This window comes from Meriones unguiculatus, chromosome 7, assembly GCF_030254825.1.
Source record: "Meriones unguiculatus strain TT.TT164.6M chromosome 7, Bangor_MerUng_6.1, whole genome shotgun sequence".
Lineage (NCBI taxonomy): Eukaryota > Metazoa > Chordata > Mammalia > Rodentia > Muridae > Meriones > Meriones unguiculatus.
This window is the reverse complement of record NC_083355.1, coordinates 85,233,898-85,254,239: the sequence shown is the minus strand read 5'-3', so window position 1 is coordinate 85,254,239 and position 20,342 is coordinate 85,233,898. Positions and strand designations below refer to the sequence as shown.

General features: G+C 36.5%; 1 protein-coding gene across 25 annotated transcripts in view; it reads right to left on the bottom strand.

Moving 5' to 3' along the window:
* Gphn (gephyrin) overlaps window positions 1–20,342 on the bottom strand; it is a 416,220-nt gene that overhangs the window by 269,628 nt on the left and 126,250 nt on the right. For all 25 annotated transcript variants that reach the window (XM_060387712.1, XM_060387715.1, XM_060387716.1 and 22 more), the window contains exon 3: window positions 9,795–9,852. In XM_060387712.1, the coding sequence (XP_060243695.1) occupies window positions 9,795–9,852 (58 nt within the window). The remainder of the gene's footprint in view (window positions 1–9,794; window positions 9,853–20,342) is intronic.

The window sequence follows — 20,342 nt, the reverse complement described above, 5'->3', positions numbered from 1 at the left end:
TTGTACAAAATTCAAATCCATATAGATCACAGACCTCAACATAAAATCAGATACACTAAGCGTGATGACCTGCCTGCAGTATGTACTAGTGCAATAATGTCACAAAAGCTGTGGGAGGAAGGAACTAATATCTGATTGCATTTAAGGCCCAGTCCATGAACTAGAACCCATCCCTTACACTACTCAGGTGGCCATGAACCTGAAGATAGACAGGCCAGAGACCTAGAAGAAAAAACTATTACTGCTATTCTGATAAAGGAACACAGAAATAAATTAACTTCGAATGGCATTTTGTTATATTCATAAATCAGACACTTCCCCTGCAGTAGACAAGAAGAGAGACCCACACACGCAAAGCTATGCAGAGTGAGAGACCTCAGACACTGAGTCCTAAATGCCATGTCTCCTTCAAGTCACTCCCTTCAGAGCATAGGGAACTCTCTGGAAGAGGAGGTGTAAGAATAAAAGATCCAGAGGGGACTGAGAACACCAACAGAACAAGATCTTGTAAACAGAGCAGGACAAATGGACAGATGAACTCAAAAGAAGCTGAGGCAGCATGCACAGGGTTTTCAGGGGTCTGCAACAGATTGGGTCCAAGGGCTGAAAATGACAATTGAACACATATTCCCATCCTAAAACAAAAGCTATCTCCTTGGATAACCACCGCAAATGAAAAGTTCCTTTTTTCCAAGTAACTCTCAGTGGGGAAGCAAATTTCTTTTTAAGATAGGATAAGATAGGATGCTTTCTGAGCAGTAAATGGCCAGTAGAAAACAAACTCAATGGAACCTTTGAATGGTCCTTGTCCCATAATATTATTTCAGGGCTTCTTCTTTTTTCCTTCATTTAATTTAGAGCTTGTGATTTTATGTATTTATAGGATTCCTGAATGTGTAAATCAGTAGGTCTCTGCATCTGTATCTGTTCTTTTGTGCCTTTTCTTGGTCTCTTGGTATTGTCTTCTGATTTGTTTGTTTAATATATTATCTATTATATTATATTATTATTATATTATATTATTATCGCTGAAATGCTTGTTTATTATCAAAGAGACAGAAAACAGGGTGAATCCTGGTAGAAAGAAAGATAGGAAGGAACTTAAAAAAGAAAAAGGGGAGAATCCATCATACAATATAGTATGAAAAAATTTACTTTTAAAAATTTTTAAGGGAAAAATAATAACTTGAAAAAGAATACTCTATAACCCAAGTAAACATGGAACCATTGACTCATTAAATCATTGATTTAATACAAAATTGTTTCACGGAATACATTTTGTTGTTTTGTTCTTTGAGATAGGGTTTCTCCATGTAACCCTGGCTATCCCTGAACTCACTCTATACACCAGGCTTGTCTCAAACTCAAGAGATCCTCCTGCCTCTGCCTTCTGAGTGCTGGGATTAAGTGTGTGCCACTACTAGCCATGGATTACATTTATTCAGCCTAATCAGTAGATAACAAAAGTACAAAAGTGTAAATAAGACATACTTTTCTCTCAGTTTCATTCAAGTGGAAGATCTACAAGTATGTTGTTTTCTAGAACTCCTAGGAAAGCATCACTGGAAAACTGGCATCACTGTCACCTGGGAGCAGCTGGGATGCAAGAATCTCTGTCGCTTTCAAAGATCTATGGAACTGAATCCCTCCTTTTTAGAGATTCCAAAAGATGAGATGTACTAACTAACTTTTATGAAGTAGTCCTTCTAACTTTACAATACTATACATTTCGAGTCACTTTTCTATCATGCTTTTTTAAACTAAAATTATTATATTTAGTCAGTTATCATCACAATTTATCACATTTAACTAAGTAATTTGTGGCATCTTATTTAGAAAGCAATTTATCTTACTATGTTTGTTTTTGCAACTTTAAAATCTCTGAGAAAGAAAATGCAGCCAGTCCTAATGAGACCTGATAGGCTAGGGTCAGATGGAAGGGGAAGAGGACCTTCCTTATCAGTTGGAGAGGGAAATGGGAGGAGATGGGGGTGGACAGGGTTCAGAGGGAATGAGGGCTGGGGCTATAGCTGGGATACAGAGTGAATAAAGCGTAATTAATATTAAAAAATAAAAAAAACCTTTTTCATGCTTAAACAGGCCTTGGTACATGACTGTCTCTAATTTTTTAAAAATTTATTCAATCACTTTAGAGCCTGATCCAAGGCTCCTCCATCCTCTCCTCCCAGTTCCACCCTCACACACCCTTATCCCATTCCTAGCTCACCACAGAGAAAGAGAGGCCTCCATTGGGACCAACCCATCCTGGCACCTTGTCTCTGCATTTTAATCTTTATTCCTGAAATTATTTAAAATTAAGCTCTACATTACAAACTGGATATTATTCAAATATTATTCTGATATTCACATAATAATGTGAAAGATAAGAAGAGAGAAGTCTAAAGGAAAATGTAGTAATGTTAATAATATGCTATTTTTCATATATGGATTTAACAAATCTAGTATTTGGTTTAAAAACTAAAAACATATACTAAGAAATAATACATAGATTTAGATGGAAGTTAACTATACCATTGTAAAAAACTTATTAACGAAATATCAGTTTTTTATTTAGAAGGATCATTATTTAGTATATATGATTTCTTACAATAAAAACAACTCCAAGCAACTAAGGAATGCTCAGAGTGGGAGAAACAGTGTTTTCCAGTGAAGAATACACCAAATGGTTACCTATACGAAATGCCCGGAAGACATATATGAGTGGTGTATATGACTGAGCAGGTTATATTTAGGAATATATATATATGTATACACACACATATATGTGTATATATACATATAAAAACAGTTACTAAAATATTTCATCATTTCTTTTAAATTTTATTTTTTAATATTAATCACAGGTTATTTACTTTGTATCCTAGCCATAGCCCCCTCCCTCATTCCCTCCCAATACCATGCTCCCTCCCTCATCTCCTCCCTGCCCCTTTCCAAGTCCACTGATAGGGGAGGTCGTCCTCCCCTTCCATCTGACCCTAGCTTACCAAGTATCTTCCGGACTGGCTGCAATGTCCTCCTCTGTGGCCTATTGGGGGGTAGGCGGGAGGGAGGTCAAAGAACCAGCCATTGGGTTCATGTCAGAAATAGTCCCTGTACCTCTTACTAGGGTACCCACTTGGTTACTGAGCTACCAAGGGCTACATCCGAGCAGGGGTTCTAGATTATATCCATACATCGTCCTTGGTTGGAGAAACAGTCTCATAGAGGGCCCCCGTGCCCTGATATATTTTGTCCTTGTGGAGCTCCTGCCTTCTCTAGGTCATACTAACTCCCCCTTCTTTCATATGATTCTCTGCAGTCTGCCCAAGGTTTGGTTATGAGTCTCTGTATCTGATTTGATACACTGCTAGGTAGAGTATTTCAGAGGCCCTCTGCGGTAGGCTTCTGTCCTGTTACTTATTTTCTCCTACTTCCTCTGTCCATACCATTTGTCTTTCTAAGTGAGGATTGATCATCTTACTCCGGGTCCTCTTTCTTGTTTATCATTTTTAGATGCACATATTTTACTATGTTTATCCTATCTTATAGGTCTATATAAGTGAGTATATACGCAACAAGGACATTTGCTCAACCATGTTTGTAGCAGCTTTATTTGTAATAGCCATCTATTACGATACAGAAACAAACCAGATGTCCATCAATGGAGGAATGCATACAGAAATTGTGGTACTTTTACACAATGGAATACTACTCAGCAATTAAAAACAAGTAATTAATGAAATCTGCAGACAAATGGTGGGATCTAGAAAAGATCATCCTGAGTGAGGTATCCCAGGAGCAGAAAGACACACATGGTATATGTCATGCATTTTAAGAGAGCTATGAGTATATGGCTGGTTTGGAGGGAGGAAAAAGGAGAAAAAAATAATATAATTATATTGTAACCTCAAAAATAAAATTTTTATAGTTTATGTATTTATGTATTTCTTTATTTATAACAATTTGTTCACCTTGTATCCAGACTGTAGCCCCTTCCACCTCCTCCCAGACCTACCCACTTTCCCTTCCTTCTTCTCACTATATGCCCCTTCCCTAGTCCACTGATAGGGGAGGACCTCCTCATCTTCTATTAGACCCTAGCCTATCAAATTTCATCAGGGCTTGCTACATCATCTTCCTCTGTGGCCTGGCAAGTTCATGTCAGAGACAGCCCCTGTACACCTTACTAGGGTACCCACTTGGAAACTAAACAGGGGATCTAGGTCTTCTCCATGCATGGTCCTTGGTTAGAGGATAGGTCTCTGGAGGGGGCCCTGGGCCCAGGTTTTTTGGCCCTGTTGGTCTCCTTATGTAGTCCCTGTCCCCTTCAATTCTATCTACCTCTTTTTCCATAAGGTTTCCTGTATCCTGCACTCTACCCAAAGTTTGGCTATGAGTCTCAGCATCTGCTTCAAGACCCTGATGGGTAGAGTCTTGCAGAGGTCCCCTGTGGAAAGATCCTGTCCTGTTACTTGTCTTCTCCTACTTCTGATATCTATCCTGTTTACCCTTCTGAGTGAGTTTCAGCCTCTTCCCTAGGGGCCTCCTAACTGTTTGGCTTCTTTAGGAATATAAAATTTAGTATGTTTATTCTATATGGCTAATATCCACTTGTAAGTGAGTATATACCATATATGTCTTATCTTTTTCTGGGTTACCTCACTCAGGATGATGTTTTCTAGTTCCCAACCTTTTCCTATAAATTTCTTGATTTCCTTGTTTTTAATTGCTGAGTCGTATTCCATAGTGTAAATGTACCACAATTTCTGCATTCATTCTTCAGTTGAGGGACATCTAGGTTGTCCCCAGATTCTGGCTATTATGAATAAAGTTGCTATGAACATAGTTGAGAAAATGTCCTTGTTGTATAGTTTAGCATCTTTCTGCTATATGCACAGGAGTGGTAGAGCTGGGTCTTAATGTTGCACAATTCCTAATTTTCTGAGTAAGCGCCAGATTGATTTCCAAAGTGGTTGTATAAGATTACACTCCCACCAGCAATAGAGCAGGGCTCCCCTTTATCCACCTTTCTAGCATGCCTCATCCCTTAAGATTTTGATCTTACCATTCTGATGGGTGTGACATGGAATCTCAGGGTTGTTTTGATTTGCATTTCCCTGATGACTAAGAACATTGAGCCTTTCTTTAAGTGTTTCACTGCCATTTGGTATTCTCTGTTGAGAATTCTCTGTTTAACTCTGTTCCCCATTTTCAATTGAATATTTTGGTTTGTTGATGTTTAACTTCTTGAGGCCTTTATATATTCTAGACATTAGTCCTCTGTCAGATATAGGGTTGGTGAAGATTTTTCCCAGTCTGCAGGCTGTTGTTTTCTTCTGTTGACAGAGTCCTTGGCTTTAAAGCTCTTCAGTTTCATGAGGTCCCATTTATTGATTGTTGATCTTAGAGCCTGTGCTGTTAGTGTTCTGTTCAGGAAGTTGTCTTCTGTGCCAATAAGGTCAAGGATTTTCCCCACTTTTTCTTCTAACAGATTCATTGTGTCTAATTTTATGTTGAGGTCCTTGATCCACTTGGAATTTACTTTTGTGCAGGGTGATAAATATGGGTCTATTTGCATTTTTCTACATGCAGATATCCAGTTAGACTGGCATCGTTTAAGATGCTATCTTTTTTCCACAGAATGGTATTGGCTTCTTTGTCAAAAATTAAGTTTCTGAAAGTGTGTGGGTTTATTTCTGGGTCTTTGATTTGATTCCATTGATCCACCAGTCTGTTTCTATGCCAGTACCATGCATTTATTACTGTTGCTCTATAGTACAGCTTGAGATCAGGGATTGAGATACCTCTAGAACATCTTTTATTATACTGGATTGTTTAAGCAATTCTGGGTTTTTGTTTTTCATATGGAAAACATGAAATTTAGAATTGTTCTTTCAAGGTTCTTTCAAGGTAAAAAATTGTGTTGGTATTTTGATGGGAATTGCACCGAATCTGTAGATTGTTTTTGGAAGGATAGCTATTTTCACTATCTTAATACTACTGATCCATGAGTATGGGAGGGAAACCTTTCCATCTTCTGAGATCTTCAATTTCTTTCTTCAGAGACTGGAAGTTTTTGTCAAACAGGTCTTTCATTTGCTTGGTTAGAGTCACACCAAGGTACTTTAGATTATTTGTGGCTATTGTGAAGGGTGTTGTTTCCCTAATTTCTTTCTCAGCCCTTTTGTCTTTTGTATACTGGGCTTCCGAGTTTTTGGAATTAATTTTGTATCCAGCCACTTTGCTGAAGGTGTTTATCAGCTCAAGGAGTTCACTGGTAGAATGTTTGGGGTCGCTCATGTATATTATTATATCACCTGCAAATAGTGATACTCTGACTTTTTCCTTTCCAATTTGTATCCCCTTGATCTCCTTTAGTTGTCTTATTGCTCTAGCTAGTATTTCAAGTACTATGTTGAAGAGATACAAAGAGAGTGGGCAGCCTTGCCTTATTCCTGATTTCAGTAGGATTGATTCAAGTTTCTCTCCATTGAGTTTGATGTTGGCTATAGGCTTGATGTAAAACACTTTTACTATGTTTAGGTATGTGCCTTGTATCCCTGATTGCTCCAAAACTTTAAACATGAATGGGTGTTTGAATTTTGTCAAATGCTTTTTTGGCATCTAAGGAGATGATCCTGTGCTTTTTTCTTACTTTCAGTTTGTTTATGTGGTGGATTACATTGATGGCTTTCATATGTTGAACCACTCCTGCATGCCTGGAATAAAGCCTTCTTAATGGTGGTGGATGATATCTTTATTGTTTTCTGGGATTTGGTTTGGAGTATTTTATTGCATATTTGTGTTACTGTTCATAAGTGAGATAGGTCTGAAGTTTTCTTTTTTTGTTGGGTCTTTGTGCAGTTTAGGTATCAAGGTGACTGTGACTTCATAGAATCCCAGGCCTTACTCCTCACCTGCCATTCAGCTTAATCTTGAGATCAATTAATAAGGACTTCGTTACTTCTCCTTTGGATACATCAACTCTATTCCACAGTATGAATGAAAAATATTTTGTTCAGTTATTAACTTACTAAAAAACATTTACTTTCCTGTTTTTGGCTTTTGCAAAAAAAGCCACTAGGGAAAAAAAATCACAAGCCATTTATGGAAGAGCATAGGTTTTCCTACCCTTTGAAGAAATGCTAAACAATGCAACGTGTTAAGCCGGAGAATATGGACTTTGTAAGGAATTGATAATATTCGAAATAGTCACTTCACAATTCTATTTCCTAAGAATATATGAATACTTGTCTGGTTTATTCACATCCTTTGTTTCCCAAGTCTATAATGACATTCAACAACTTTTCCTGTCTTTATTTGTCATATATCTATTTTCCCTAATGAAATATTTATGTCTTGTACAGAAAGTTTTGGATTCTTTAAAAACTCAGTTTTGTTATGTAAACAGGTTTTGGTTTTTATCCCAAGTGTGGGATATGGAGCTGCTTTTAGTTTGTCCACAGGTGACAGCAGTCTACTGTGATTCAGAGAGGGGCACAGTCTTTGTCAGCTGGAGATAGTTTAACTCTAAGGTCTCTAAGAAGGTAAAAATACCAGAGCCAAGAGAAACAGAAAAAAAAATTCTGAGAAAGAAGTTTGCTGCTCCCCATGCTGTTGCTGGTTCATCCTTCTTCTGTGTTTGTAGCTGCTGGTTTGCTGGGCTACCTGATATCCTGATGGCTGAGACTGGCTTTGCCCCAAAGAACCCCATAACCCTAACCAACCAGAAGTATCCAAAGAGAACTCTGCACCATCTCCCCACTAACCTTTCTCTCCTACCTAGTGCTGGGGTGCTGGAAAATATTAGGAAGAATAAGGGGTGGAGAAGGGAGGTAGATGCATAAGAAACCGATAAATTAGATTAAAAACTATGCCTACAATGTCTTTTGCCCACTTTTTAGTTATTTTGTTAATTCAGAGTTTAAAAGTTTCTTTAGTAAGATGTGGTTTATAAATAATTTCTTCAGGGATGCATCTTATCTTTTAATTCTCATGGGTTCTTCGTAGAAAAGTATTTAAGTGAGGAAGCTTTTCAATGTATGAAAATTTCATTGTGTGGATACTTTTGGTGTTTAGTCTAAGAACAGTTCTTTAGAACTAAGTGTTAAGGTTCCTTTCTGTCTTGATAGCAATTTTATAGGTACATATTTAAGTCAATTGTATATTTTGAGTTCATCTTATTGTAAAGTTTAAAGTTAGAGTAAAGGTTTTATTTTATGTTTTGGGGACTATGTTTATCCAATTATTCCAAGCATTTCCCCCTTCTCTTGAAAATTTTTTTAATTCTTTTTTTATTTTTATTAATTATACTTTATTCACTTTGTATCTCCCCATAAGCCCCCTCCTCCTCCCCTCCCAATCTCACCCTCTCTCCCCCTTCTTCACGAATGCCCCTCCCTAAGTCCACTGATAGGGGAGGTTCTCCTCTCCTTTCTGATCTTAGTCTATCAGGTCTCATCAGGAGTGGCTGCACTGTCATCTTCTGTGGCCTGGTAAGGCTGCTCCCCCCTCAGGGGGAGGTGATCAAAGGGCAGGCCAATCAGATTATGTCAGAGGCAGTCCCTCTTCCCATTACTATGTAACCCACTTGGACACTGAACTGTCATGTGCTACATCTGTGCAGGGGTTCTAGGTTATCTCCATGAATAGTCCTTGGTTGGAGGATGAGTCTCTGGGAAGTTCCCTGTGTTCAAATTTTCTTGTTCTGTTGCTCTCCTTGTGGAGTTCCTGTCCTCTCCAGCTCTTACTATTTCCCACTTCTTACACAAGATTCCATGCACTCTGCCCAACAGTTGCCCATAAGTCTCAGTGTCTGCTTTGATAGTCTGCAGGGCAGAGGCTTTCAGAGGCCCTCTGTGGCAGGTTTCTAGGTTGTTTCCTGTTTTCTTCTTCTTCTGATGTCCATCCTCTTTGCCATTGAGGATGGGGATTGAGCGTTTTAGTCAGGGTCCTCTCTCTTGCTTAGTTTCTTTAGATGTACAGATATTAGTAGGTTTATCCTATGTTATATGTCTATATGAGTGAGTATATACCATGTGTGTCTTTCTGCTTCTGGGACAGCTCACTCAGGATGATCCTTTCTAGGTCCCACCATTTACCTGCAAATTTTTTCTTTTTAACTTTATAATTTTATAAACTTTATAATTTTGAATACTGTAGTTATACAGTAAACATCCTTGGGTAAAATTAGTTGGCTCAATTCATTTTTTCTAAAGGTTCTATCTCTTGACATATTATTTTACATGAAATTCACATAATTTTAAAACCTTCTTGAGGAAGAGAATCCAGGCAGTCCTGATGGGACCTGATTGGCTAGGGTCAGACAATAGGGGAGAAGGACTTCCCCTATCAGTGGACCAGGGGAGAAAGATAGGGAAGGAAGAAGGAGGAAGGGTGGGACTGGAAGAAGATGAGGGAGGGGACTACAACTGGGATACAAAATTAATAAATTGTAAATAATAATAATAATTTAAAAATTTTAAGATAAAAAGGTAAACCATTATGTATACTAATGCTTGTGCACAATACTATCTTCTATTTTCAACAAATCACATAGGAAGGCCTTCTTTTATATTTTACTTGTTTTTTTCCAGAACTGTATTGCAAACCGTAGATAAAATTTGATGGTGATTCTGTAACATGAATGTATTTTTAACTTGAGTGGAGTAACTAGGAATTTATTGTGCCTCACTGTACCAAAAGATTCAATGATATTTAAGAATTAACGATTTTCCTCTTAGCTCCCAACTAAAATGCTAAGCCTTTGTAGGCATGAAAATTTCATACTATACCTTGATTTCTTCTATTTCATCTGGTACTATCTTGTATGCTGATATAGTCCCACCCAACCTGAAATTAGGAGAAGAAAATATTCTTAAAACCAGCAACAGTGTAAAAGCACATGAATGATATATGCTATCAGCACCAGCGTGCCACGAGAAATTCCCGAGGACCCACTCAATAGCCATGGGGGAAAACAGTTTTGTTCCATTTTCCCATTTATTACTTTAGAAGATACAGGCAACAAACAACTACCAAAAGAGAAACATTACATTGGATTTTATTATGAATTACACTTCAATTATTTATGGTTTTAATAATGCTGAAGCTGCCATGTTTATTGCTAGGTTCTGTCACAACATATATCAAGAACCAAGTACAAACCTGTTTTTATTTGTTTAATTAATGAACTTGATTTCTTGGAATCATTTAAGGTTTCTAACAATTGAACAGAAAGTGAAGTTAACATACCCTGTTCTAAGCTCCATTTCCTACTTTTCTCCATAATTATTATCTTATGTCTGTGTGGTACAATTGTCACAACTAATGAACCAATATTGATTTTGCTTAATTTTTTTAAACAGAGTCATAGAGATGAATGTGTCCAGCAGTATCAAAGGGAAAGACAAAATAGTTAGTTACAAATAGTTTGAGCCTGTATATTTAAGTTTAAATTATTTCAAAACAAATTTTAAAGACATTATCATTATAAATATAGTTTTAGTTTTTAAAAGAATTCTTAACAGTTAAAGCACTTAATTAAAATCAACACATGCAACAATTGTTACATAAATGGTATAGATTATAGAGAAACAATTCTAATTTGTTATTCAAATGATTCAAGGATGCTATGGTGAAACGGTTGATAATGGAAAGAAATATATTCATTGCTTTGCTATGATCAACTTCAATCCTATTTATAGAAGCAATTTCTTTTACTTATGATTAATGTTAACAGTACCTTAGATACCTCAATCTGCTCCTATAAAGATGCAGGAAGGTAACTTTCCATTTAAGAACTTACATAACTTGAAACCGAAGGGAATGGTTTTGATCATGAGAAAGTAAGGCAAACCATATGTGAGATGGCTGTTGCAGTGCGGAACATACACAGCACCGATGGATGCCTGCAGAAGATTGGCTCCTGCAATAATCTGTCATAGACAAGGAAGGAGCTCAGAAGACCCCATTCCTTTCTAAGGAGCTTTTGACTCTTATTTGCTGTTGGAGGAAAAGTATAATTTTCTTTAATAGCATAGTTTATGGGAGAAAGAAGCTGAGAGAAAATGGAAGGGGAATACAAAGCATACTGGAGGGGGACAAATAAAATCAGATAACATTGTATAGATGCATGGAATTGGCAAAAAATTATTTTAAAAAAGAAAGGAAAAAGAGTAAGTGTATTAAGCAATATATGTATACATACATATATATGTATGTGAATATGTGTGTATGTATATAATTGAATGTTCCAACTAGGACTAAAACCCAGAAGACAAGCCAGCCGTGGTGGCATAGGTCTTTAATGCTAGGACTCAAGAAACAGAGGAAAGTGGATCTCTGAGTTTAAGGCCAGCCTATTCTATATAGTTTCTATTCTATATAGGACAGAAAGGGCTACAGAGAGAAATCCATTGCAAAACAAACAATTAAAAGAAACCTATATGACAACAATACTTATGCTTACGTATAGTGTACTAATGAAGTAATAGCATAATTATAAGACCAAGTTGCCTATTTTAAAAAAATAATATAGGAAGAATTGAAACAAAATGTAAATGTTGGAGGATAATATTCAGTAACCAGAAGCAATTCAGAAAACTAACAGAAACAATTAAGTAATAAATAACTTATTTATGTGTGGGGAATGAAATTGTTCAATAATAAACTTATTTCATACTATCCTTTTATTCTTATTCGCTGAAAGAATAAACTTATTTCAAACTACCCTTTTATTCCTATTCCCTGAATATATCCAGTAATAATGATTTTTAACCCGCAAACTAATTTCTGAAAATGCTATTTCTATTTTCATAGCATCATTTAAAATAGCCATACATTTTAAATAGTCTTAGTTTTAACATGTTATCATATCAGTTTCTCTACCAGTGCCTAGATCATAAAATGACTTACTCCGAACATCATAACAAAGGCTGTCCATCTTACTGAAGACAGAATAAACTCTGGAATCAGTATGCAAAAGCATTATACATTGGCAGCCACAGTGATAATAATAGCTGCAATACTACAAGTAGTACTGAAGTTTCCCTTATCTGAAGTACACATGACTATAAGTATTTCAGATAGCCTCTTTTTAGATTTTGTAATATTCTATATACATAACTTAGAGATGGGACCCAATTCTAAACAAAATAATCATTTATATTTAATTTTTTTAAAGTATGTCTATTTATTTATGGGGGGGGGGAGAATGTATGTTTCACTATGGGCATGCAGAGGTCAAAGGACCACTTGCTGGTTTTAGTTCTTCCAACATGCAGTTTCACGGTGAAACTCAGGTGGCCAGGCTGAATGGAAGATATCTTTGCCTGGTGAATCACTTCACTGCACCTGTGTCTTATACATACCTTGCACACATAGCCTTTGGGTAATTTTTGAAAAATATATTTTTAGTGTACCTGCAAGAAGTCACATGGAATTTTTTGTTTAAGGCACCAGGTTGCTGTTAAAAATGTTTTAGGTTTTATAGAATATCAGGTTCTAGGATTTTAGATTACAGATGCACAACTTGTATTAGTTTAATATGTGCAAAGCATTGTCAGGACTTTAAATTAATTTATCATTTAATTTTCAGAATCTATAATAGCTCTTATGAGGAGAGATAAAAGGGAGAGAACGATCTAAATAACAAAGCTCAGTGTACTTGAATATTAGAAAAAGCTATCAAGTGGACTGAAAGCAACCAGTTATACAGGGATAATTCTAGTTGGGTATAGCAGTTTAAACCTACAAATCTCAGCATTCAAAAGACTGAGGCAGGAGGATATCAAAAGTTCAAGGGCATTATCAAGCCAGTAGGGGCTGCAGAGTAAGACCCTTGCATTCCAAAACTAACAAAATAAACCAACAAAACAAAATTAAAAACTGATAATTCTAGAAGATTTCTAGGGATATAATGACTTATACGCTAAGGGAAGAAAGCTCATGGACAAGATTAAGCACATTTCTTAAATAACAGTGATAAAGGAAGTTAGAACAACAGTTTTGGGGGAGTAGTGAGAATTCAACTAGGGTTTGATGAGTTCAAAAAGAATGTGAGTCCTTCAACCTAAATAACAAATGAGGCAAAAATCATGGTCACTAGCATGGTATATACTCACTTATAAGTGGATATTAGCCTTTTAATACAGGATAAGCATACTACAATTTAGACATAAAGAAGCTAAGTAACAAGGAAGACCACAAGGAGGATGCTTAATTCTCATTCAGAAGGGCAAATAGAAAGATACCAGAAGCAGTTGAAAAGAATGAGAGCCTACCATAGATGTCCTCTGAAAGACTCTACCCAGGAAGGGACTGAAGCAAACGCTAAGACTCACAGTCAAACTTTGGGCAGAGCACAGGGAGGCTCTTGGAAGACTTGGGGTATAAAAGGACTTGGAGGGAACAGGAGCTCCACAAAAAAAACCAATAAAGCCAAAAAAAAAAACAAAAAAAAAAAAAAACCCAAAAAACTGGGCACCAGAGGGAGGGGCCCTGAAGAGAATAATACACCAACTGAGGACCATGTATGGAAAGGACCTAGGCCCCCTGCTCAGATGTAGCCAATAGGTAGCTCAATCTCCAAGTGGGTCCCCTAGTAAGAAAAGCAGGGAATTTCTCAGCATGGATCCGGTTGCTTGCTCCTCAATCACTTCCTCCTGGCAGGGCAGCCATGCCAGGACACAGAGGACAAGGATGCAGGCAGTCCTGATGAAACTTCATAAGCTGGAGTCAGTTGGTAGGGGAGAGGGCTCACCTTTCTGAGGACTAGGGGAAGGAAATGGAGTGGGACAAGGGGTGGCGAGAAGGAGGGAAGGTGGGACTGGGAGAAAACAAGGGAGGGAGCTATGATTGGAATGTAAAATGAGTAAATTTTAAAAAATAAATTTAAATTAAAAAATAAGAGCAAGGTATTACAAATATTGACAAGTAGCAAATTTCAGAAGGAAATTAAAAAAAAAGAACTTCAAGAATTTTCAACAAATACATTTTAATATGGGACAAAAGGCAAAGCAAAATAAAAAACTGAAGAAAAAGTGATAGAAGCCAAATTTAAAAACAATTAAGGGACAAAACAGAAGTTGGGGGGGGGGTTAGCTCAGTGGTATCCCAATTGCCTACCAACTGCAAATCTTTGAGATTAGACTCTAGTACTTAAAACAAACAAACAAACAACAACAACAATTTTTAAAAAAAGAGCAAGACTTTCAGAAGAGAAAAGAATAACAAGTCCAATATAAGCAATGCCTAATAAATCAATACTATACCTCAGGCTGGGGAAATCAGTCAGTGTAGTGCTTACCTAGCAAGCATGAAGTCATGTGTTTAATCTCTAAGCAGGAAGCCCAGGGCTTGATTCCTAGATCCCATGAACACAGTGGGATAGAGCACAGTTATAACCCTAATATTCACAAAGTAGAACTCAAAGCCAATCTGGGATACATGATACCCAGAAACACAAAACAGGGAAACTTGGGAAGTTCTGAATATTTATTGAACATCTGATGATATTAAGAAAATATTAGGTCAGCAAAAACGGCTCAGCAGATAAAGGCCTTACTGTGCAAGCCTATCCATTGAATCCTATCTTCAGAACCCTTGTAAAGATAGGACGGAGCTGTCTTCACAAAGTTGTTACCTTTGACCTCCAGAGCACACCACGGTATGTGTACCCACATACATTATGTAACACACACACACTAAATTAGTAGAAAATGTTAATTTTTTTTATTAAGTATCAACTAATATTTGATATTTTTTACTATGAAGTCTATGTTACAAGACAATTGATTTCAAACAACACATTTCTTTATCAAATGTATTATATTTTTGTCTACCTATTAACATTACAATCACTAATCACAAAAGTTCTTGAAATATAGGTAGTTTTATTTAAATTTTTTTTGAATTTTATTTTTTTCTTATCAGTTACATTTTATTAACTCTATCCCAGCCGTGTCCTGATCCCTCATTCCCTCCCAGTCCCTCCCTCTCTCCCTCATCTCCACCGTGCCCCTTTCCAAGTCCACTGATGGGGGGGACCTCCTCCCCATTCATCTGATCCTGTTTTATCAGGTATCTTCAGGACTGGCTGCAAAGCCCTCCTCTGTGGCCTAACAGGACTGCTCCTCCCTTGGGGGGTGAGGAGGCCATGAGATATCACCTTACACCCATCAGAATGGCCAAGATGAAAAACTCAAGTGACAACACATGCTGGAGAGGTTGTGGAGAAAGGGGAACCCTCCTCCACTGCTGGTGGGAATGTAAACTGGTACAACCACTCTGGAAAGCAATCTGGCGCTTTCTCAGACAATTAGGAATAGTGCTTCCTCAAGACCCAGCTATACCACTGCTAGGTATATACCGAAAGTTTGCTCAAGTAACCAAAAAGGATACTTGCTCAACCACATTTATAGCAGCTTTATTTGTAATAGCCAGAACCTGGAAACAACCCAGATGTCCATCAACGGTGGAATGGGTACAGAAATTGTGGTATTTTTACACAATGGAATACTACTCAGCAATCAAAAAGGAGGAAATCATGAAATTTGTAGGCAAATGGTGGGATCTAGAAAAGATCATTCTGAGTGAAATATCCCAGAAGGAGAAAGACACACACGGTATATACTCACTTATATAGACCTATAAGATATGATAAACATAATGAAATCTATACACCTAAAAAAAGATAATCAAGAGAGTTGACATGGGGTAAGATGATCAATCCTCGTTTAGAAAGACAGATGGGATGTTCATGACAGGAGTCTACTGAGCGCATCTGAAAGACTCTAACTAGCAGTGTTTTCAAAGCAAAGACTCATGACCAAACCTTTGGCAGAGTACAGGGAATCGTAAGAAAGAAGGGGAGTTAGTTTGATGGGGAAAGGATAGGAGCTCCACAAGGACCAAATATATCTGAGCACAGGGTCTTTTCTGAGACTGACATTCAACCAAGGACCATGTATGGATATAACCTAGAACCTCTGCTCAGATGTAGCCTGTGGTAGCTCAGTAACCAATTGGTTTCCCAAAGTGAGGGGAACAAGGAGTATTTCTAACAGGAAAATGTTAATTTTTAAGAATTTCAATGCTATGTGGTCATGCAATCTGGTAGCATATTTGAAAAACATAAGAACTGCCCAAGAATTATGAATTGTTAAAGCAGTGCATCTGACAGAGGGACTTAATACGATTATCTCTACTTTTATATATGTTTGAACTTTTGTATTACTTTTTTATACATATGAATTTTTATTCAAAAAAATCTTCTATTAAAGAATTACTTTCTTAATTTTTATTTTTTATTATTCATTACAATTTATTCACTTTGTAGCCTGGCTGTAGCCCCCTTCCCTTGTCTCCTCCCAGTCCCACTCTCCCTCCCTCTTCTCCCCCTATGATCCTCCTCTAGACCACTCTCTGACCCTAGCCTATCAGGTCTCATCAGGACTAGCTGCATCTTCTTCCTCCATGGCCTGGCAAAGCTATATTGACAGAGGGCTAATAATCCAGAATATATAAAGAACTCAAGAAATTAAACACCAACAAACCAAGTAATCCAATTGTATCAATTTTTAAAGGTGAAAATGCCAGGAGAAGAATGTTTAGGTAGAAGGAATAGAACTTTCTATGCTAACAGGTGAGTTCCTTCAGAATTGGAACATTCTGTTATTTCTTTACTTAAATTTAATATATATAATACTAAAAAAGATAGTCAGTTTGATCAGAACCTCATACTGGGAGACAGATTTAGTGACTAGGAACAATTACAGAGATAACAGATTATTTCATATCCTTACTCTAGAATGCCTAAGAGTAGACTGAAATGTTTAAATTTTTTTCAAATTACCATTCATTTTTATTATATGGCTTAAAAAGATTATGTTAAGAGCTTACAATGCATGACTCTACTATAAAAGTAACAATAAAAATTGGAGGAGAGAATTGGTGCTGAAGAAACTGAAAAGCTAACTACTTCGAATCTATTAATAGAACTGTTTAATTTTGTTAGAATTCTAGAAAGAATTGAAGTCAAAAGAAGGACATCTTACTGGTGAAAGTCACTGACTCTTCTAAAAGACTAGTAAAGTGACTTTAATAGGAATATTTTATTTGGATATGAGGAGAATATCCAAAATTTGAGTACACATATGGTTACCCAAATCTACAAACACAGAAAAGATCACTGGATTACAAACTAAAATATGTCAGTTTTATGGCATAAAGTATATTTTTAGAATACCTTTGAAAAATTAGTGTCAGGCTTTTTCTTTCTACCTATTTTTTTAAAAATTTATTCCAGGTACAGGCTTATTCATGCTAAAATAGTTCAGTAAAATAAATAATGTAAATAGATTTCCTGCTGGTTCAACTAACATGTATCTTGCTTTTTCATAGTTACCTATGATATGAAAAATTCAAAGTTGAACCTGTGTTTAAAACATTTTTTTCATAAAGTAGATACATTTGTATCTGATAGCTTCCCATGCTAAAATTCAGAAGCATTAAACAAATATATATTATTTATCTTAAACTTTTGGATTGAAAAATCCCTGTTCTAGGCTGGACTCAAGTAGATTCACTCAAAAATAATACCAAGCTAGTTAGAGTAACACTATATCCAGATGGGGCTCTACTGTGACTCTTCCTGGTGTCTCCTAACTGTCTCTTGAGGACAGTGAACTATCACAGTATATTCTGTTTGCATGGCAGATCCGTAACACAGCAAATACATGCTCGTGCTTTATAAGCACTTGTTCTGTTTAAGCACTTTAATGGGAACGGTTGAGCACTGAGGCCTAAAATAAAATCTGTCATAAATTTTCATTATAAAAATAAATTCATCTTGGTACATTTTTATGGACTTATCAGGTTTTGATTCTAACAATTCTCATAGTCATACCCTTTCCTTTAAAAAATTTTAAACTACTGTTACTGCTTCATTTAAAGCATTCGTATCTAGACTAACATATTAGTTTCCCTCCTCTGCTAGTCTCAATTCTTTCTAGCCATTATTCATTTTGTTTTCAGAGTAAACTTTCCAAAATTAGGATCTTTTGTCAGTTCCCCTTTTCATCACACTGGTAGTGACCCATTCTCTTTACAAATACATAGAATCATCTCTTTAGAGACATGTTTCTGGATCCCAATTTCATTAAACAATTCCAGCAAAATTAAACTACTCTCAGAAAAACAAATGAAGTGTCTGTGTTCATACACAGGAGATGTGAAGGAGTGATTTAGATATAGGTCTTGGTTTGCTCCAAAAACAGGCTCTTAACATTTATTCAGCACTCCCATTTCAATATATTGGCAAGACAGAGCCATACTATTTAGCAAATTTAAAGGGCATTTTATTGGAAAATACTGGGCAATAAAAGATAAGTTAGTCATTCATGGTAAATGCTGAATATAAATGAAATGATAATAAAATGAAAATAATTTTTTTTACTGTTCACATTACTTATATTAGAATCTAGAATATAAATGATATTTATATAGAATATTGAATATTATATAGAAAATATAGAATATAGAAAATATAGAAAATAATGAATATTTATATAGAATATTAGAATCTAGAATATAATCTGAATATAAATGAAATGATAATAAAATGAAAATATTTTTCTTTTTACTGTTCACATTACTTATATTAGAATCTGGAATACTTCTCATGGTGTTGTAAAATCTGAAAATTCCTAGTCCTGTTTTAAGAGTCACACCAACTGTTATTTCCTTCAGCAAACCTCCTCAGTCTATAGAAATCCTTAGGTGTACTTAGGCACTCTTTTATATCTCACTGCACTTTATACATACCGGTTCTTTGCACAATAAATTATTGTTATTTATATATTATTAATAAAGGCATACAAAGCAATTGATAAAGGTATAAATTCTGAATTTTCATTTCTGGTTGTACATTACTAGGACAGAATATCACATAAAAAAGGCTCTTCCTAAATGAATACATCCTAGCTTTGCAAAGACTATAGTCACCTCAAGTCACAGGTATTGCAATTAGCCCTGAGTAACCACAGTTTGTTTTTGCTGCATGCCTTCCAAACAAATCATAAATAAACAGAACCATTAAAGTTATACTTAGGTTTTTACAAACAGGGCCAGGCTACTAGGATGCATCTGCCAATATACAATAGCCTAAAGGAAGCTATTTTATGTTAACTGATAAATAAATAGTTTCTTTTTATGAAAATTGTGTGGATCCAACTGATGATGCTGATACCTGGTACCAACTTTCTCTAAGTATCCAATAAAAAGCACTTTGTATGGTCTAGATCTGTTGTTTTTGCTTTTTCTTTTTTTTTTTTTTCAATGCAGTTTATTCAGGAACCTTGAACAATCATCTGACCCTGGGGAAAGCCAGCCCACAGCTTAAATAGCCTCTGGGTAGCCAACCCAGGCGTGCCACGTGGGCAATGCAGATAGGTCCACATACATGGAAGCAAGCCAGATCCTCAGCCTTAGCCAAATGTGGAATTGTTTGTGACAGAGAGCACTCACCATCGGGAAGGTGGAAGGTGGAAACCAGCTCCATCTTTAAGGCAGTCAATGAAAATATGCTGGACTTTGAGTCACTAGCATATAACATGAGAATTTTTCCTGTGCTGCAAATCTGCCTAAACAATTGTCGAGCTATATTTTAGGTAATTGGACTGGAGAATTCGATACTACGATGGAGCAGCTGAGAGTGGCCATTGTCACAGTAAATTCTACCAGAGTGGACGCAGGACTAGCCACAGGATTATCATCATGGATTGCTGCAGCCATGAATCATCTGAAGGAATGGGCGGGCATGGGAGCGTTAGCAGGCCTTCTGGTGTTGGTCTCCTTGGTTTGCCTGTGGTATATATGCAAGATTAGAGTCTCACAACAGTGTGATGCAGCCATGATCATTCAGACCTTTACAGCCATTGAAGCAGGACATTCGCCCCAAGCATGGTTGGATACCATAAAAAGCTAAAATGTTTTTTCTTTTATCTTAGCGCACTTTGGGGAAGACCATAAATTTGAACTAGCTTGTTTTCAAACACTGAACAAACCAAACTTAGATTATTATTTGGTAATAATAAATAAATAAATAGCATGCATTCATTGCTCTTTTCTTGCTGCCTTGACTTCTCCACCATGATGGACTATATCTTGAACCATGAGCTAAACTAACATCAACTAACCTACCTACTCCCCCTTCCTTCCTTCCTTCCTTCCTTCCTTCCTTCCTTCCTTCCTTCCTTCCTTCCTTCCTTCCTTCCTTCCTTCCTTAAATTGCTTGGTCAGGATATTTTACCACAGCAAGGAGGAATTAAGGAATTTTATAA